This window comes from Corvus moneduloides, chromosome 4 (genome assembly GCF_009650955.1).
Source record: "Corvus moneduloides isolate bCorMon1 chromosome 4, bCorMon1.pri, whole genome shotgun sequence".
Lineage (NCBI taxonomy): Eukaryota > Metazoa > Chordata > Aves > Passeriformes > Corvidae > Corvus > Corvus moneduloides.
In genome coordinates, this window is record NC_045479.1 from 62,943,483 (window position 1) to 62,957,394 (window position 13,912).

Here is a 13,912-nt window from a genome sequence, read left to right on the forward strand (position 1 = left end):
TCTACTGAGTTTCAAAGGTCTGTTGGTTTCTCAAATGAGACATTTTTATATCTCTTCAATGGAAAGAGTTAAGCAATTGAGCTCTTCCAACCCTACTTTAGGCAAGTTTTGCAAACAGCAAGTTTGCTCATGACTCATACTATTGTCTGAAATTGAGCTCCTTACACCAGGATGATTTAGTAATACCCTTAATTGTTTAAAAGGTCAGACCTTTTATTATGTAAACATGTTTTTCTGTTTTGACAATAGATTTGCTCTGCTTTTGGAGCTCCTATTACTGTCTTGTAAAAATACAGTAATCAATTCTGAATTATTGTAAGCTGGATTGTAAGATTTCAGAGTGGTATTACAGCAGCTTGTTATTTGAGATACAAGACTGCACAGAGTTTTAGTGCATCCAGTGATTGCTTGCATTTCCCAGCCAGGACAAATACTTTTTCAAGGCATGAAATCTGCTAGATACAGGTTGGCTCTGTAGAAAGTAAAATAAATGAAACCTCTGCTGTGTTTCTTGATGCACTAGGGAGTACAGTGCTGAGATACTCCTGCGTGACACAGGGTTGGTCTGGCTTGTTTTCAGCCCTTGAAGCTGCCCTGGTTCTTGCAATGAAAGGGAGTGGCAGGAGTGTCTGCACTGATCTCTGGAAGGGTTCCAGACAGCTACCGAGCTGCTGCTCACATAGATGCACCATGTTGGTTAACGTCCTTAGGATTATGAGTACGTACCACAATACTGAATTTGCTTCAGCTTGGTAATTGATTAATTTTATGGAGAAAGGCATCATAGTGTTTATTTCCTGTGAAAAAATCTGACACCCCACATATATTGTAAACAATTTCAGTGTCTGGTGGCATAACTTTTGTATGACACTGATAGTATATGTGTACTTGAAGTATTGCCTCAGTAACAGCAACTGATGTTAAAAATAATAAAGTTATGAATAATTTAAAGCACTTCTTCTATTGCTTGTAACTTCTTGCATTAATTTCTTATCATACTTTCAAGTTTTACAGGTAATAATAGATGGAATTTTTGGTCTGGTTTCCAGTTTGGAGAATACATGTAAATTTACCTTAACGACTTTCTGATTTTCAGTCCTTACGGAAGCCTTGCTGCTAAAATGGGAAACTCTCTCCTGCAATATTACCAACAGTTTTGTACAATTATGTTGTTCCTTCTCTTTGGGATGGTTGTAGGGGAAGGCAGAATGGAACTTAATGAATTGAAGCTGAATCCTGCACCTGATTGTGTATCAGTTAACTTTGCCAATGCAGCTTTCTGCTGTTTTGGGTATCCCTTGGGTACAGCTGTTAAAGGGCACAATAAAACAAAAGAGATGTTTTCTCTCTCATGGTTTTAAAGGGCAAAATTAGAGTTCTAATGGCATTGCTTTAAGATCTTAATATTCAGTGTTTTTGCAGCTCATTAGTCCAAGATTATTCTTGTCTGTTTAGATTCATAGGATGGCCCGGGTTGGAAGGGACCTGAAAACTCATGTTCCAACCACCCCACCATGGGCGGGGACACCTCCCACTAGAGCATGTTGCAACCTGGAGCACTTGCTAGTGAAGGCCGAGGCAAAAACATCTGAGTACTACCTCAACTTTCCATGTCTCTGGTAACCAGCTCTCCTTCCACAGAGGGCCCACATTTTTCCTAGCATTCCTTCTGTCATCAACAAACCTGTAGAAGCTTGCTTGTCTTGCCCTTGAGGTCCCTCCCAAGTTTAACTCTGTCAGTGCTTTAACTTTCCTAGCCTGGTTCCTCTATTAAGTTAATAAAGGGCAAAATAAAATGAAAATTATATCTTACCTTGAAACCACCTGACTTCCTTTTTTGCACTGAATTCACATGATGCATTACTGATCCTGGCACCAAAGGCACTTTTTGCCAAATGGACAGGCTGTATTGCTATCTCACCTAAAACTTTGGGTGCTGAAACTGCATTGCTTTAAAAATGCCTGCCTTCAAGTGCCAAAACTTGACAAGTTTTGTTGGAGGTGTCATTTGTCAGAGCACTGAGGAAGAAAATGTGTGTTCAGATAGTTTCCTTCCACATTTGGTACTCAAGTAGTTGCCTGACCTAATGGGGGTTTGCCTTCGGTGTCTTGTTTGGTGAGGCAAAACTGGTTTCTGAATCTTGTGCAAAAGATCCCTCAACTGGGGCTGTGGCTGAAGCAGGCTTGCATTTTGCCTGCCTGTAGGCTCCCATGCCTGCTTGACCTTCCCACAGACTTTCATGCATTTATTTAGTCAATTTGGTTAGGAAACTCATCCAGCTAAAACTGAGGCTATGAGTCTACAAGGAGATGAACCATCTAATGGCAGGGGAGCAATGAGATGAAATCCCTCTGTCTTGAGAAGAGTTCTTTGGTTCTTAAATTGTTTAATTAGGCCTTGTGGAATTACAGCCTAACATTTTCTTTTCTCTTACTGAGTGATCTGACTGATCTTTCAGCCACCCAGACAAATGCAGGGGCAGCAAGGAAAGTGTGCTATGGGAAGTGGAAATGATCAGGGACATAAGGACAATGCTGTTCCAAAATCGTAGTTGCAGCACTGCTAAAGTTACTGGATTTTTAGAGGTCTTCAGGGAATTATACTGAGTAATGAGACTGTCAGAGTGGTTTTCTTTTTGCAGTTACATCTTGAGACTGTTTCATTTTGTGCAAGTACATTTTCATTAAGAAGAAGAAAGGAAGTGTTGCACAGGTCTAAATTGTTAACACTTGTAGAATAGCTGGGCATTGTTAGCAGTAGCGTAGCCAGTGGACCTAGGAAGGGAATTGCTCTGATCGGCCTCATCTCAGCATCTTGGGTGCTCTGTCCAGCTTTGGTTATTCCTGTACTCTCATTTAGTTTAACCTGCAAACTGTTTCTAGCTGTTCTTCTGTATATAGTTTTTCTTCATGTTTAATTGTGTGATGAAAAAAGATGATTTGTGTTTTTTGTAGATATGCTAAAATTTATAAACCATTACTCAAGGCAATAGATAAGTACGACTGATGGATGTTAAGAAGAGTTAATCTGTAAAGAATAATTCAGAAAAACTATTAGTATGTAGTTGATAAATGCTTAACTAGCTATTATTGGACTCTGAAAGGGATGGTATCTCTGAAGTAAGCCTTGGTAAAATTATTGTTCAGTGAAATGGCTGTAAATACAGTGCTGTTGCAGTTATTGGCAGAATTTAACTAGGTCGTTAGTTGGCAATTCAAACAGTTTAGACTAAATAAGTCTTACTAAAGTTTTGAATTCCTTGCTTAATTTTACTCTAAATAGCTGGTTTCAGCCTCCCTCTGGCACCAAACAGGGAGAAGGGAGGGGAATCATGGATTTTTTTAAATCAGAAGTAACAAATTCAGCAGTTACAAATTCAAAGCTCTGTACCTTAGGATATAGAACCTTAATCTCTTCACTGTTGTTCTCCGTTTGACTAAAAGTTAACTCTTTGCTGTTAACAGACAGTGTACAACTACCATATAGTGATTTCTATGGTTTATTGGCTAAGTTTGTCTTAGTTTAGCTTGTCCAGTCCATGTATCCACCATAAACAAAATTGAAAAAAACCTACCACCTTTGAAAATGAAAAACATCCTGAAAAAAAACCCTGTCCTAAGACCAGAAATCTATTCCAACAGAGATAATTATACTGCTGAGCTACTACCTTTGCTGCAATGGGGATTAGTTCATGCAAGAAATAAACTGGAGTTTAAAATAATTTTTAGTAATCCTGTTCTAAGTTTTGAGAAAATGAGACATTTTGTGAAAATTAATGATATTGCCTGTAAGAAATTATCTATATATTGGTATTTTAATACTAAAATTGATACAGAAAATCATGTAGATATTTTTAAAATGTTGGACTGTAAAAGTTAATAAAGCATATTGGCTAATATTTTAGCACTAAATATTTCAATAAAGTGTCAGACTGTCTGAGGAAGCAACTTGGTTATTTATTTACCAGGCTCTAGATCTTACATCTTTTGGATTTGTAATACTATTGTGATATGGCTTTTAAAAGTGTTTAGAGGTTTTAAAGAGCAAAGTTTAGCACACAAATTTCATTATTGATAAACATTAAAGTTTTAAGATCCAACAGGAAATCCTATGTATTCCTAGGATTGTAATCTTTGCTAGTCTGCATGGTCATAAATTTATAAATGCCTCTTGAAATATTGATCAATTCCATTAGAATCAGAAGGGCCTTGCAGGTATTGGGCTACAGGAGGATACCATCACTACATTAGCTTAAAGTGAATATCAGTGTCATTCACAAAGCTCAAATTCAGTCTTGACGTACGCATGGCTTGTTATGAGAAAGGCACTGGGAAGAAGCACTAAGCAGTGCTAAAGCTCTTTCCACTGTGCTTTGAAGTAAAAATTGCTGTGGTTTCAATAGCTTAAGCATTTACTTAGGCTAATTGCTGTTGCTGTTATACAACCAAACTGTAGAGATGCCAAATTTTAGATGTACAAAGAAATTTGATCAAATGCTTCCTGACATATTTGATTGGGAAAGAATAAGTCCATCTATTTTAGATAATTGCAAGAGTTGCACTTAAACCCAGAAAACTTTATGAGGAGTCTGCGCTTAAAAAAGATCTCAAAATTATTTAATCTTTCAGTAAAGAGCTAGCTTTATTGAGTTTACCAAATGTGTAATTGTAATAGCATAATTTTCCCATGCCAGGTTCACATACAAGTTAGTTTTTTTTTTTAATTAATTACTTATGAGGAAACTTTTTTTCAAGGAAAATCTATTCGAAAGTTTATTACACCTTGTTAATTTAGGGATGTTAAGCACCTGCTTCTCCCATTGTGAAAGAGTGGCTGCAGTTTTCAGTCATTTAAATCCCCTTATATACTGAAAATTTTTATAGTTGCTTGAAGAATGGGTTGCTAATTCTGCAAATGCATAAAGGAACAGGAATCCCAGTCATCTTTCTTTACTTGGTATTTATTGAGGTGTGGGCTCTTGTGAACTGAGTGTTCTAAAGGTAACTGAGTTGGATAGACTGGATAAAATCTTGGCATTGAGGAGGCCTGGGATGCATGATTTAAACTAAGTGTGTGTAAAATAACATCTACTAGTTTATCTACTTCTGTTACAGATAGGTTATACCACCATTTTTAATATCTGTAGCATGTTACTGACAAGTTTCCTACAGCAGGGCTGTGTTGATGCTTGGTGATAAAAGTTACATTTCAAAATGAGGTGTTAGGCTTGTTATCTAACTTCTTGTTAATTTATTTTCTTCCAAGTCATAACAAATAAAAAAATGCTGTAGAATACAATTTTAGATTAGATATTTCATAAATTAAGTATAGAATAAATTTCTGTGTGAAATCAATTCAAAATTGGGATATTGTGTTTTATAGTTTGCTTTAAAAAAAGTTTATTGCCAGTTGTAGGCTGGACTGATGGATTGAAAATATCGGTGATGAGCTGTTACACAAGCAGCCTTGCACTAAGTCTTGAAGAGATTTTAAGAACATTTCTTACAGTTGTGTACTTAAAAATGGGACAATTTTTTTGACTTCTATGTTTTGTACTTTAAATTTTCTCTGAAGGATAATGCAGAACTTGCAGCTGTGAGGGATGAGACTCCAGGAGCAGCTGGTGGGTTCAGGAGTAGTAAATGGGTACTGGAGTTGGTCAGGGCGTTCCTGTTGGCAGAATAGCTCCAGCCAAGGGAGCTTGAACGCCTGCTTGAGGAGCCCTGGGACAGTTGCATATTGAGGGAGACCTTGCTTTGATGAAGTTGTGTATATTTAAATTATTCAGGTTCCAACCTGATCTTATCTCTGGAAGGTTATTCCTTCCTTTTACTTGCCTTTAGAGCCTAATTTCTTTGGTGCTAGACTAGGTGCTAGACTTCTTTCCATGTCCTTCAGGTATGTGGAATTGTAAGGAAATACATGAATAGCCAAGAGCCTACATTTGTTTTAGATTTACATTAGATTTAACATAAAACTTAATTCAAATGCAAATACTTGTAAATCCAAACTCTTTGAAGCTGGAATTGGCTGGTGCTCTCAATAATTTAAAACTAGGAAGGTTTGCTAGTATTAACTTACATTCTTCAATTCATTCACAAATTATGTTCTTGATTTTAATTCATACACATGCCTAGTATCTCTGGTAATAATTATATGTTATAATTTAGTTTGTTGTAAATGAAAATGTACCTTTCAATGAATTCTGCAAGACACACTTCACAAACTCTAAATTTCCTGACATAAAGGAGAGAAAAAAAAAATTAATGCCTGTGTTTTTTACTTGCCTTCTTTCAGTAACACTAGTTCTTCCTATTTTTGTTTAATGTGGGAAATGAAGTGTTCCAGTATCTTGGAAAAAGCATGCTACTTTATAATGATGCCTTTGTTTTCGCGTACTTTCTTCTGCTACATTTGGAAGAGAAGTGTGGAGGGATGCTTATGCAGATGGCGAGAAGGGAAGTTGAGTATCAGGTTGGAATTTGATGTGCTTAGTGGCATGGACACCTGCTCCCTGAAGTGCTCCTTAAACTTTGTTAAAACACAAAGAGGTGATACCAGGTAGACTAAAAAAGAAACCCCAAACAACAACGAAAAAAATGTGAGACACTGTAATGTACTGGCTGTCTGTAATTATCTCTTTCACTCCTTTCAGTTCACACCAGTATGCTTTGTTGAATAGTCCTGTGCTAAGATTTCAATAACTAAAGTTGATCAGAGGTGGTTGGACAGGTCCGCTGCTCCCATAAAACAGTTGTAAAGGACCCTGTCCTTAAAGTAGTTCTCTTATTTTACCTCCTGCTGGAAGAGTTGCTTTATGGAGCAACGTTAAAAAAGAAAAGTGAATGGCGAAATCCCTGCTTCTTGTCTTTTTGTGGAGATGGAAGCTGCTGCCTAAAGAGGAAAAAGAAGTATTTGTAGGAAAATATAATTAAGATTTTAAATCAGTCAACCTCCTTGCCTCAGATGTCTTCTGGGATCTGTGTTTCCCAGAATTCCTTTAACTAATGGTCTGTTACTTGTCTAAAAGAAGAACACTTTTAAAGACTTTCAACTCTATACCAGTTTCAGCTATGAATGGAATTACGAATGGAGTTTGCTTTGCAGCTTTATTGGCACAAAGGCTTCCTTCTGCGTTTGGTTCATGCATAACAGAGTGACACAGATCTGCATTCCCTTTTCTGTCCTAGTAGAAAGAATTTTTTTGGGGTATGGGGAGGGGAGGACACAGTATTATGCAGCACAAAAATTTCACTTGTGGCTCTTAGCAAATTTAATGAAAACCAGGAAGGTCTGAAATTTCATTTGATATGTATTTAGAGGAAAAGCCAGAACAATTAGCTATAAATGCCTGGGTGGAGTGGTTATTCAATATATTGACTTTTTAATTGCTGGCTGTTATCCGGGTGGAGTTAGCTGTTAAACTTCCTTTGGTTTAATTACTTTAATTGTAGCAAGTGCTTAATTCTGCCCACTACTGTGCCTGACTCCTGAGTTATTTTCTACAGTCTATTTTTTTTTTTTAACAAATGAGAGGTGTAAAGTGTTTATTATTACCAAAAAACCAGTAGATTGTTTCTTTTGTAAAGTTTTAACATAGCAAACTGTGGAAATTGTTTAGCTCTATGAATGGGAAATATTATTTAAATTTGAGGAAGTTATTCAGTAATTCAGTTTGCAGTTCTCATTTTCAATCTTAGATATGCTTTGGAATTTATTACTCTAAATTAGAATTTTTAGTATTTTTTTTCCACTACTTGGCCAGGTTTAGAGGCATAGAAGATGCCTTTAGATTTCTTTGTTTGTGTGTATGTTTGTGCATTGGCTTCCCTGATTATTTTTTTGCATTTATGTTGGATCCTTGGTTCAAAGATCCTTTTTAACTAAGGATGACTTTTTCTTTTTGTTTCTTTCTTTTATAACATCTAAATTAATGCTGAAGGGTAAAATACTAAAAGAGAAATGAGAACAATGTTTTCTGGTATAAAGTGTGTGCGCTTGTGCTTGGGTCACTTACATCTGTTGCAGTTGTGAACTGGAAGGAGGAATCACACTCTTTCAGTAAGATTGAATTTATGCAGGTTTGCTCAGATGGTGGGAGTTTTTCCTCTTGCATTTCTGTCAGGTGTCTGACTGAGCTGCTCATGTCACCTCTGCAGGCTGGAAAAGGATCTTTGAATCTGAGGAACTGCATCTGTCTCTCCCTCGCAACCTGAAAGTGATCTTACGCTTAACTGCTCTGAGTTTGTGACATGAATTGAACCTCAGATACACACGATTTTTGTGTCTAGGTAGAGCAGCTGAGATGGCAAGGGTTTAAAATTGCCATAGTAAAAGAGATTGTTATTACTGGTTATTACCTAGAAATAGGTGGAGTTCAAAGCAATCTGATGATCTTTGATAATTTCTTACAAAACTTGGATATGTTGTCTTGATTTATCAACTTGTTCTTGTCACTCTCTTACATCCTGGAGTTTAAGGTTGCTCTTCCTCTAAATATCTGACAATCAGCGAGAAAAGTGCTATTTCTTGATATTCTTTGAGTTCCCCCTGGGCTATAAGCTGGTTGATTACCAGCCTGACCATATATCTGGTTGCTGTGCACTGTTAAGAGATAAAGCTAAAGACCATGAGGCTTTAAAAGTGGGTGGAATGGAATGGGAATTATAGAGGGTTTAAAAACAAATAAATTGAGGGTATGAATTCAACTAGATGTGCATATTTCTTTTGAAGTTATATGAAAGACCGTGTCAGTGTAGCTGCCATAGTTCTGCTCTCTGTCATGTGGAGGCTGGAATCCTGACCTGAGGTGGGAGAGAACGTGGTCTTCCCAGTGCTTGGGCTTGTGAGACTCAGCTCTCCCCTCTATCACAGTTCATTTACAGATCAGCTTGATCCTGTCCAGCCAAGAAAGAATGCAGAAGATAAAAACTTCTTTGTAAACAAGTCTCCCCAAGGAAATAACCTGGTGGCTTCATGCTTCTCTTGTTGAAGGTTGGTTTGATTTTGTTTGATCGATGTCTTTTAAATCCTAATGTAGATTTTTTTTTTTTTTCTGTATTCTTTTTAGATTGGAGCGTACGATCAACAAATATGGGAAAAATCAGTAGAGCAAAGAGAAATAAAGGTAATAATACAGCATTTAAAAAGGTTTTTTTTGTGGTCATGTATGCTGATGTAATCTACATTGTATGTGGTGGTGTTTAATAATGGTAAAGTAAAATGAGACTTCTGGAGTGTAACCAAACGTAACTAGCATACTATGCTCTATTTATTTTATGTAATTAATAACTCTGCAGCGTTTAGTGTGATGCATCTTTCTGTATGTCAGTACTTTTTTTTTCTTTTCACTTATCTTAAGACAGGGCTTAGTTGTGTTAATACCTCTGTCTTTCACTTTTCTTTGTGATGAATTCTAATGTCAGTTATCTGAGCTCTCTTTGCTTTCAGTTAGTTACCTTATACCTGCAGTTTACTTTTCCTCCTTTATGATGCTGTCATTGTTTTGTACAGTTTATTAGACTGGTAAGTACCTCAGGCTTTGTTTCTCTGAACAAGCAGTTTAACAGCGTTCTGTGCGTTTTGGTTTAACTAACAGTACCGTCAGCATTTGACACATTGCTAAATTGCTTTGGACATAAAGGAGTCAATCCTATAGGTGCTAGTTCTATAGGCTGTATATGATGTCATACCCACAATGTTAATTTAGTTAACATTTTCTTGCAATTAACCTTTTCTTTTCCTCCTACACTGCACGGGAGTATTGTGGTATTTCTGCATGAGTTTCAAGGTGTTGCTAATACTTAACATCAGTAAAATGTACATTGCTTCAGTTTCCCCGGTGATTGGTTTTTTCACTCCCCAGTACTTGAACAAAACGTGTGTGGGGACTTGCCTACCTTCTGTGGGAACTGTTACTGGCCTGAGCTACAGAGTTTCTGTACAGAAACACACACATGAAGTGGAACCCAACATATTTCAGCAGCAGAGCTGAGCCTGGGGGTGCCTGGAGGGTCCTTCCCATGGCCATGAAAACCCATCACAGCTAGGAGGAGTTCATTAACTGCTGTGTAATAGCATGTTATTCAAATAGTTACTGCAAACAGTGCCCTGTGCTGATTTGAAATGCATCTTGTTGGCTTAGGAGTCCAATAACTAACAAATTACTGGTGGTGTCTGAGTTTGGGTTGACTGAATGAAGTGCAATTCAGGTAACACCAAGGCACATGACTAAGTTCAGGTATTACACATTAGTGCTTTAGTCTCAAAGCTCCTACAGTGCTTTGACGTTATTGATATATATATAAAAATAATTATGTAGTGATTTACAAATTAACTTCACTAAAAATCTGAAAAAATCTTATTTTTCAGTAGAAAGTTTCTCTTACTATGAATTTATAATTTAGTTATAACTGTAATAGAATCTATTAGGATTAATTTTAAATGTGTGTAAAGAGTTTTTTACAATAATAACAACTACTTTTAAGCATTTTTATTTGAACCTTCTTTTGCTAATGCTTAGCTAAATGTGTTTGATGCTGAATAGAAATTATATGAACTAACTGGATGGGTCTGAGCATTATGAAACACTGAATATTTTTTTAAAATAACGTTAGTCTGAAACACTGCTGTTTTCCATGTATGTTACAGAGATTTGTGATGCATTAAGAATGTGGAGAAATTGCATCTGAAAAAATGGAATGCTTTTTCTGTGTGTGGCAAACAGTTCAGGAGCCAACTCAGTGTAGTCCATGGACACTGAAAGTACTGTTTCACCAGTGGAATTTTTAAAGAATGAGTCACCATTTCTTTTCCTATGAAGGCTGCATCAAGTTGTACTCTTGACTTCGTTTTTTCAGAATTCTTTCTTTAAAATGAAAACATAATTTGAGCCACAGTGGTAAATTTTTCCTAGGATTGAGCATGTGTTTCTAGGGCATTATTTCTTCCAAAAGGCACATCTTTATTTAGACTTTCAAGAGAGATCTTGTGGCCCATAAGCACTAATACATTTGAAAATGATTATATCATTCAGAATTTTCTTTTCAAGCTTCAGTTTTCTTTATGAAATGGAGTGGCTCACTTATGCAAGATTCACAAGAATCTGTAGCTGATTCTAGAATTATGATAATTTCCAATTCTAATTATGGGCTTCTTTTCTCATTCCACATAAAATTACAGCAGTTTTAGGACTGCAGTTCTGGAAAAATCTTGCATTATAAGGTCTTTGTAGTGCTTGAGTTTAAAATACAACTGGTTTTCTGTATTTGTCATCCTCAGAGCACGTTTTGTCCTATTCGTGTTTCAGTTGTGTGTATTGATTTTGTTTTGTTTCAGGCAAGCTCATTTTGCTAATGAGCTTGGGTAATGACTACATATCTAGCTTGTTGCAGTTTGATTTTTTTTATCTTAGCTTTATTTCTGCATGAAAAATAAATCCAGTTGAATTTAGATGTGAGAAATATTTTGAGCTGCATTCAATTGAACGTTTTGCTTAGTATTGTTCTTAAATAGATTAACACTACCAGATTTCACTGATCAGTCTCTCATTGATAATAATTTCATTTTTATGCTTTTATTTATACTTATGTTCATATTTAAGTAGTGTTTTTACACATGCATAAACTTTGGTAGTGATAGAAATGTACAGTTCCCCAGTGAATTTAACTGCTTTTTGAATGAAAACAGTTAACTGACTTTCATAATAATTACATTTGTATCCTAAATATTTTTTTGAATACTTTATTTTACTCTGTATGAATTGTACTCTGTGATTTTCTTACTGTCCAATGTGACCAAGAGTCTAAGCTAAGGGGAGCAGAATAAACTCAGAGCTGTCTCTGAGACTTGAGCGTACAGCATCACATTTTAGCATTAAAACCAAACTTGAAAGCTTTGCCAGAGAGTTTGGTTCTTCAGTGATGGAAGATGTTGCTTGTAAAAGACAAAATAATCTTGCTTTTCTTCCTGCTGCTTTCCTGTTGTGTGGGATTTTCCCCCTCCTTTTAATTGGCTAATCTATATTCATTACAGTGAAAAAATTCAATACTTTTCTAGAATATGGATTTCTGAGATCTTGCTGATTAGTGGCTCCTGCATTGCAACATGATTTGCTATCTAGGTTTGGAATTAAGGAGTTGCAATGTAAGCATTTTGTGAAGTTGAGTTAAGACACCTAAGGAGAAAAGAGATTCAGGAATGTAATTTGTTGCAAAAGTTCTGGAAATCTAATAGACATGTATTACTAATTCTTGCAAGTGTGTGCCTACATTGTGTGCATAATGCAAAGCCATGAGTGCTCAGTGCCTGTTTGAAAAATAGCCTGGTGGGTCAGTAATTGGTTGGGTTTTATTTAGATTGTAAAGTGTGTAAAAGGCATCTATTGTGCATTGTTCGTTGGAATGTTTAATTTATAGTACTTTAAATCTATGAAGTTGACATGTTTGTCTGAATTTTCAGTAGGAGTATAGGTTAAATACGACTACTGACCACAGAGATATTTTTGTCTTTTGTAATGTCTGTCATCTACATGAAAGTATTTTGATAGTATTTGTCTACTGCAGGGTTTGAGAAACAAACCAAAGAAAACAGGACATGTGAAACCAGACCTCATAGATGTTGATCTTGTAAGAGGTAGGTCCTGAGCCAGAAAAAGCTGAATTTCTCAGTATAAAAATAACAGCCATTCTGTCTATTATAATGACAGTGTATTAGTAGGTTTAAACTAACCCCAGGTGAAACAAAACACAGCCAACCCTCTACATAACTCTTCCCTAAAGCAGGTGGATAGAAAATATTGTTAAATGATGACATCAAGATTAAATTGAAAGCTTAAGAATTTAGTTTTAATTTTGTTATATAGATTTAGATTTTGGGAAAGAAAAAAAAAAACCTTTTGTGTTGCCATTTATCATTTTTGAGTTACTAGTTTAGAAATCTCCTACTGCCATGTGTTTAGACTTCTTTCAAATCTCCTGACGTCTAGAGGAAAGGTTATGTTGAAGTTTCTGAAGAGTAAAAAAGTGTATAGGCCTTGATTGTTTCTTGCCTGTTTTAAATAACAAAACAACAACAGAAGGCCAGATGATATAAGACTTTTCTAAAAGTCTTTATTTAGTCTTAATTTATTCTTCTCTGTATGTAATTTCCCTCATGCCTTGTAAAGGCTAGGGAAAAGATTATTTAGTGTTTTTATCCATGAGCCCAACAGCCAGCACAGTCTCTTGCATCTGTTTCAGGAAGCCAGTAGTGCTCTCTGGGCACCCTCACAGCCAGCGCTGGCCTTCGGAGACCTGGCACCCCGGGCAGTGGCTGTTTGTGTGACCAGTCCTTTTTATCCCCTTGCCACTCAATTTCCCTGCACTTGTTCTTCCCTAAATTGCCTAAACCCCTTCTTTCTCCCACCCCTGGCTTCTTCCTGAAATGTCTGATGAGTCCTGTGCCATCTGAGCTCCTTCTCCCTGGCATCCCTTAATGAGTCCCACCCCTCAGGCAGCATCCCTTTTCCTCTGAAAGATGACTTGGAGAGCTACTCCCAGCTGTGCATGGTGAGGGTTCACACCTGGACAGTGGGGTCGATGGCTCTTCTGGGACAGCCCTGGGAGGGGCCTGGTCATCGTGTTCATTCTGTGATTTGGATTCCCACCTGCTTTTCTGCCTCTGCTCTGGAGATGAGCCTGATGGGCTGATGGTTCCAGTGATGGATCTATGAGGAGAAGCCTGGAAGGACCCTTGAAACTATTACTTGGGCTCCCCTCTCCAATTATCTCTTTGAACTTCTCTGTGGTTGTGCAGATAAGCTTTTGTCACATCACCTAATAATATAATGTGAAAGAAAGAAACAAAATCAAATTTGAACTTACAAGAAACTGAGAAACAGTGGTAGACCTCTTCAGTGCAGTGATGTACATG

The 13,912-nt window shown here is 36.8% G+C and overlaps 1 protein-coding gene across 3 annotated transcripts in view; it reads left to right on the top strand.

Moving 5' to 3' along the window:
* Window positions 1-13,912, top strand: part of PHTF2 (putative homeodomain transcription factor 2) — a 62,537-nt gene that overhangs the window by 17,056 nt on the left and 31,569 nt on the right. For 2 of the 3 annotated variants that reach the window (XM_032106079.1, XM_032106081.1), the window contains exons 3-4: window positions 9,072-9,128; window positions 12,565-12,634. In XM_032106079.1, coding sequence (XP_031961970.1) covers window positions 9,072-9,128; window positions 12,565-12,634 — 127 coding nt within the window. Of the gene's footprint in view, window positions 1-8,875; window positions 8,996-9,071; window positions 9,129-12,564; window positions 12,635-13,912 lie in introns of all 3 variants that reach the window. The other variant, XM_032106082.1, reaches the window with a different exon arrangement.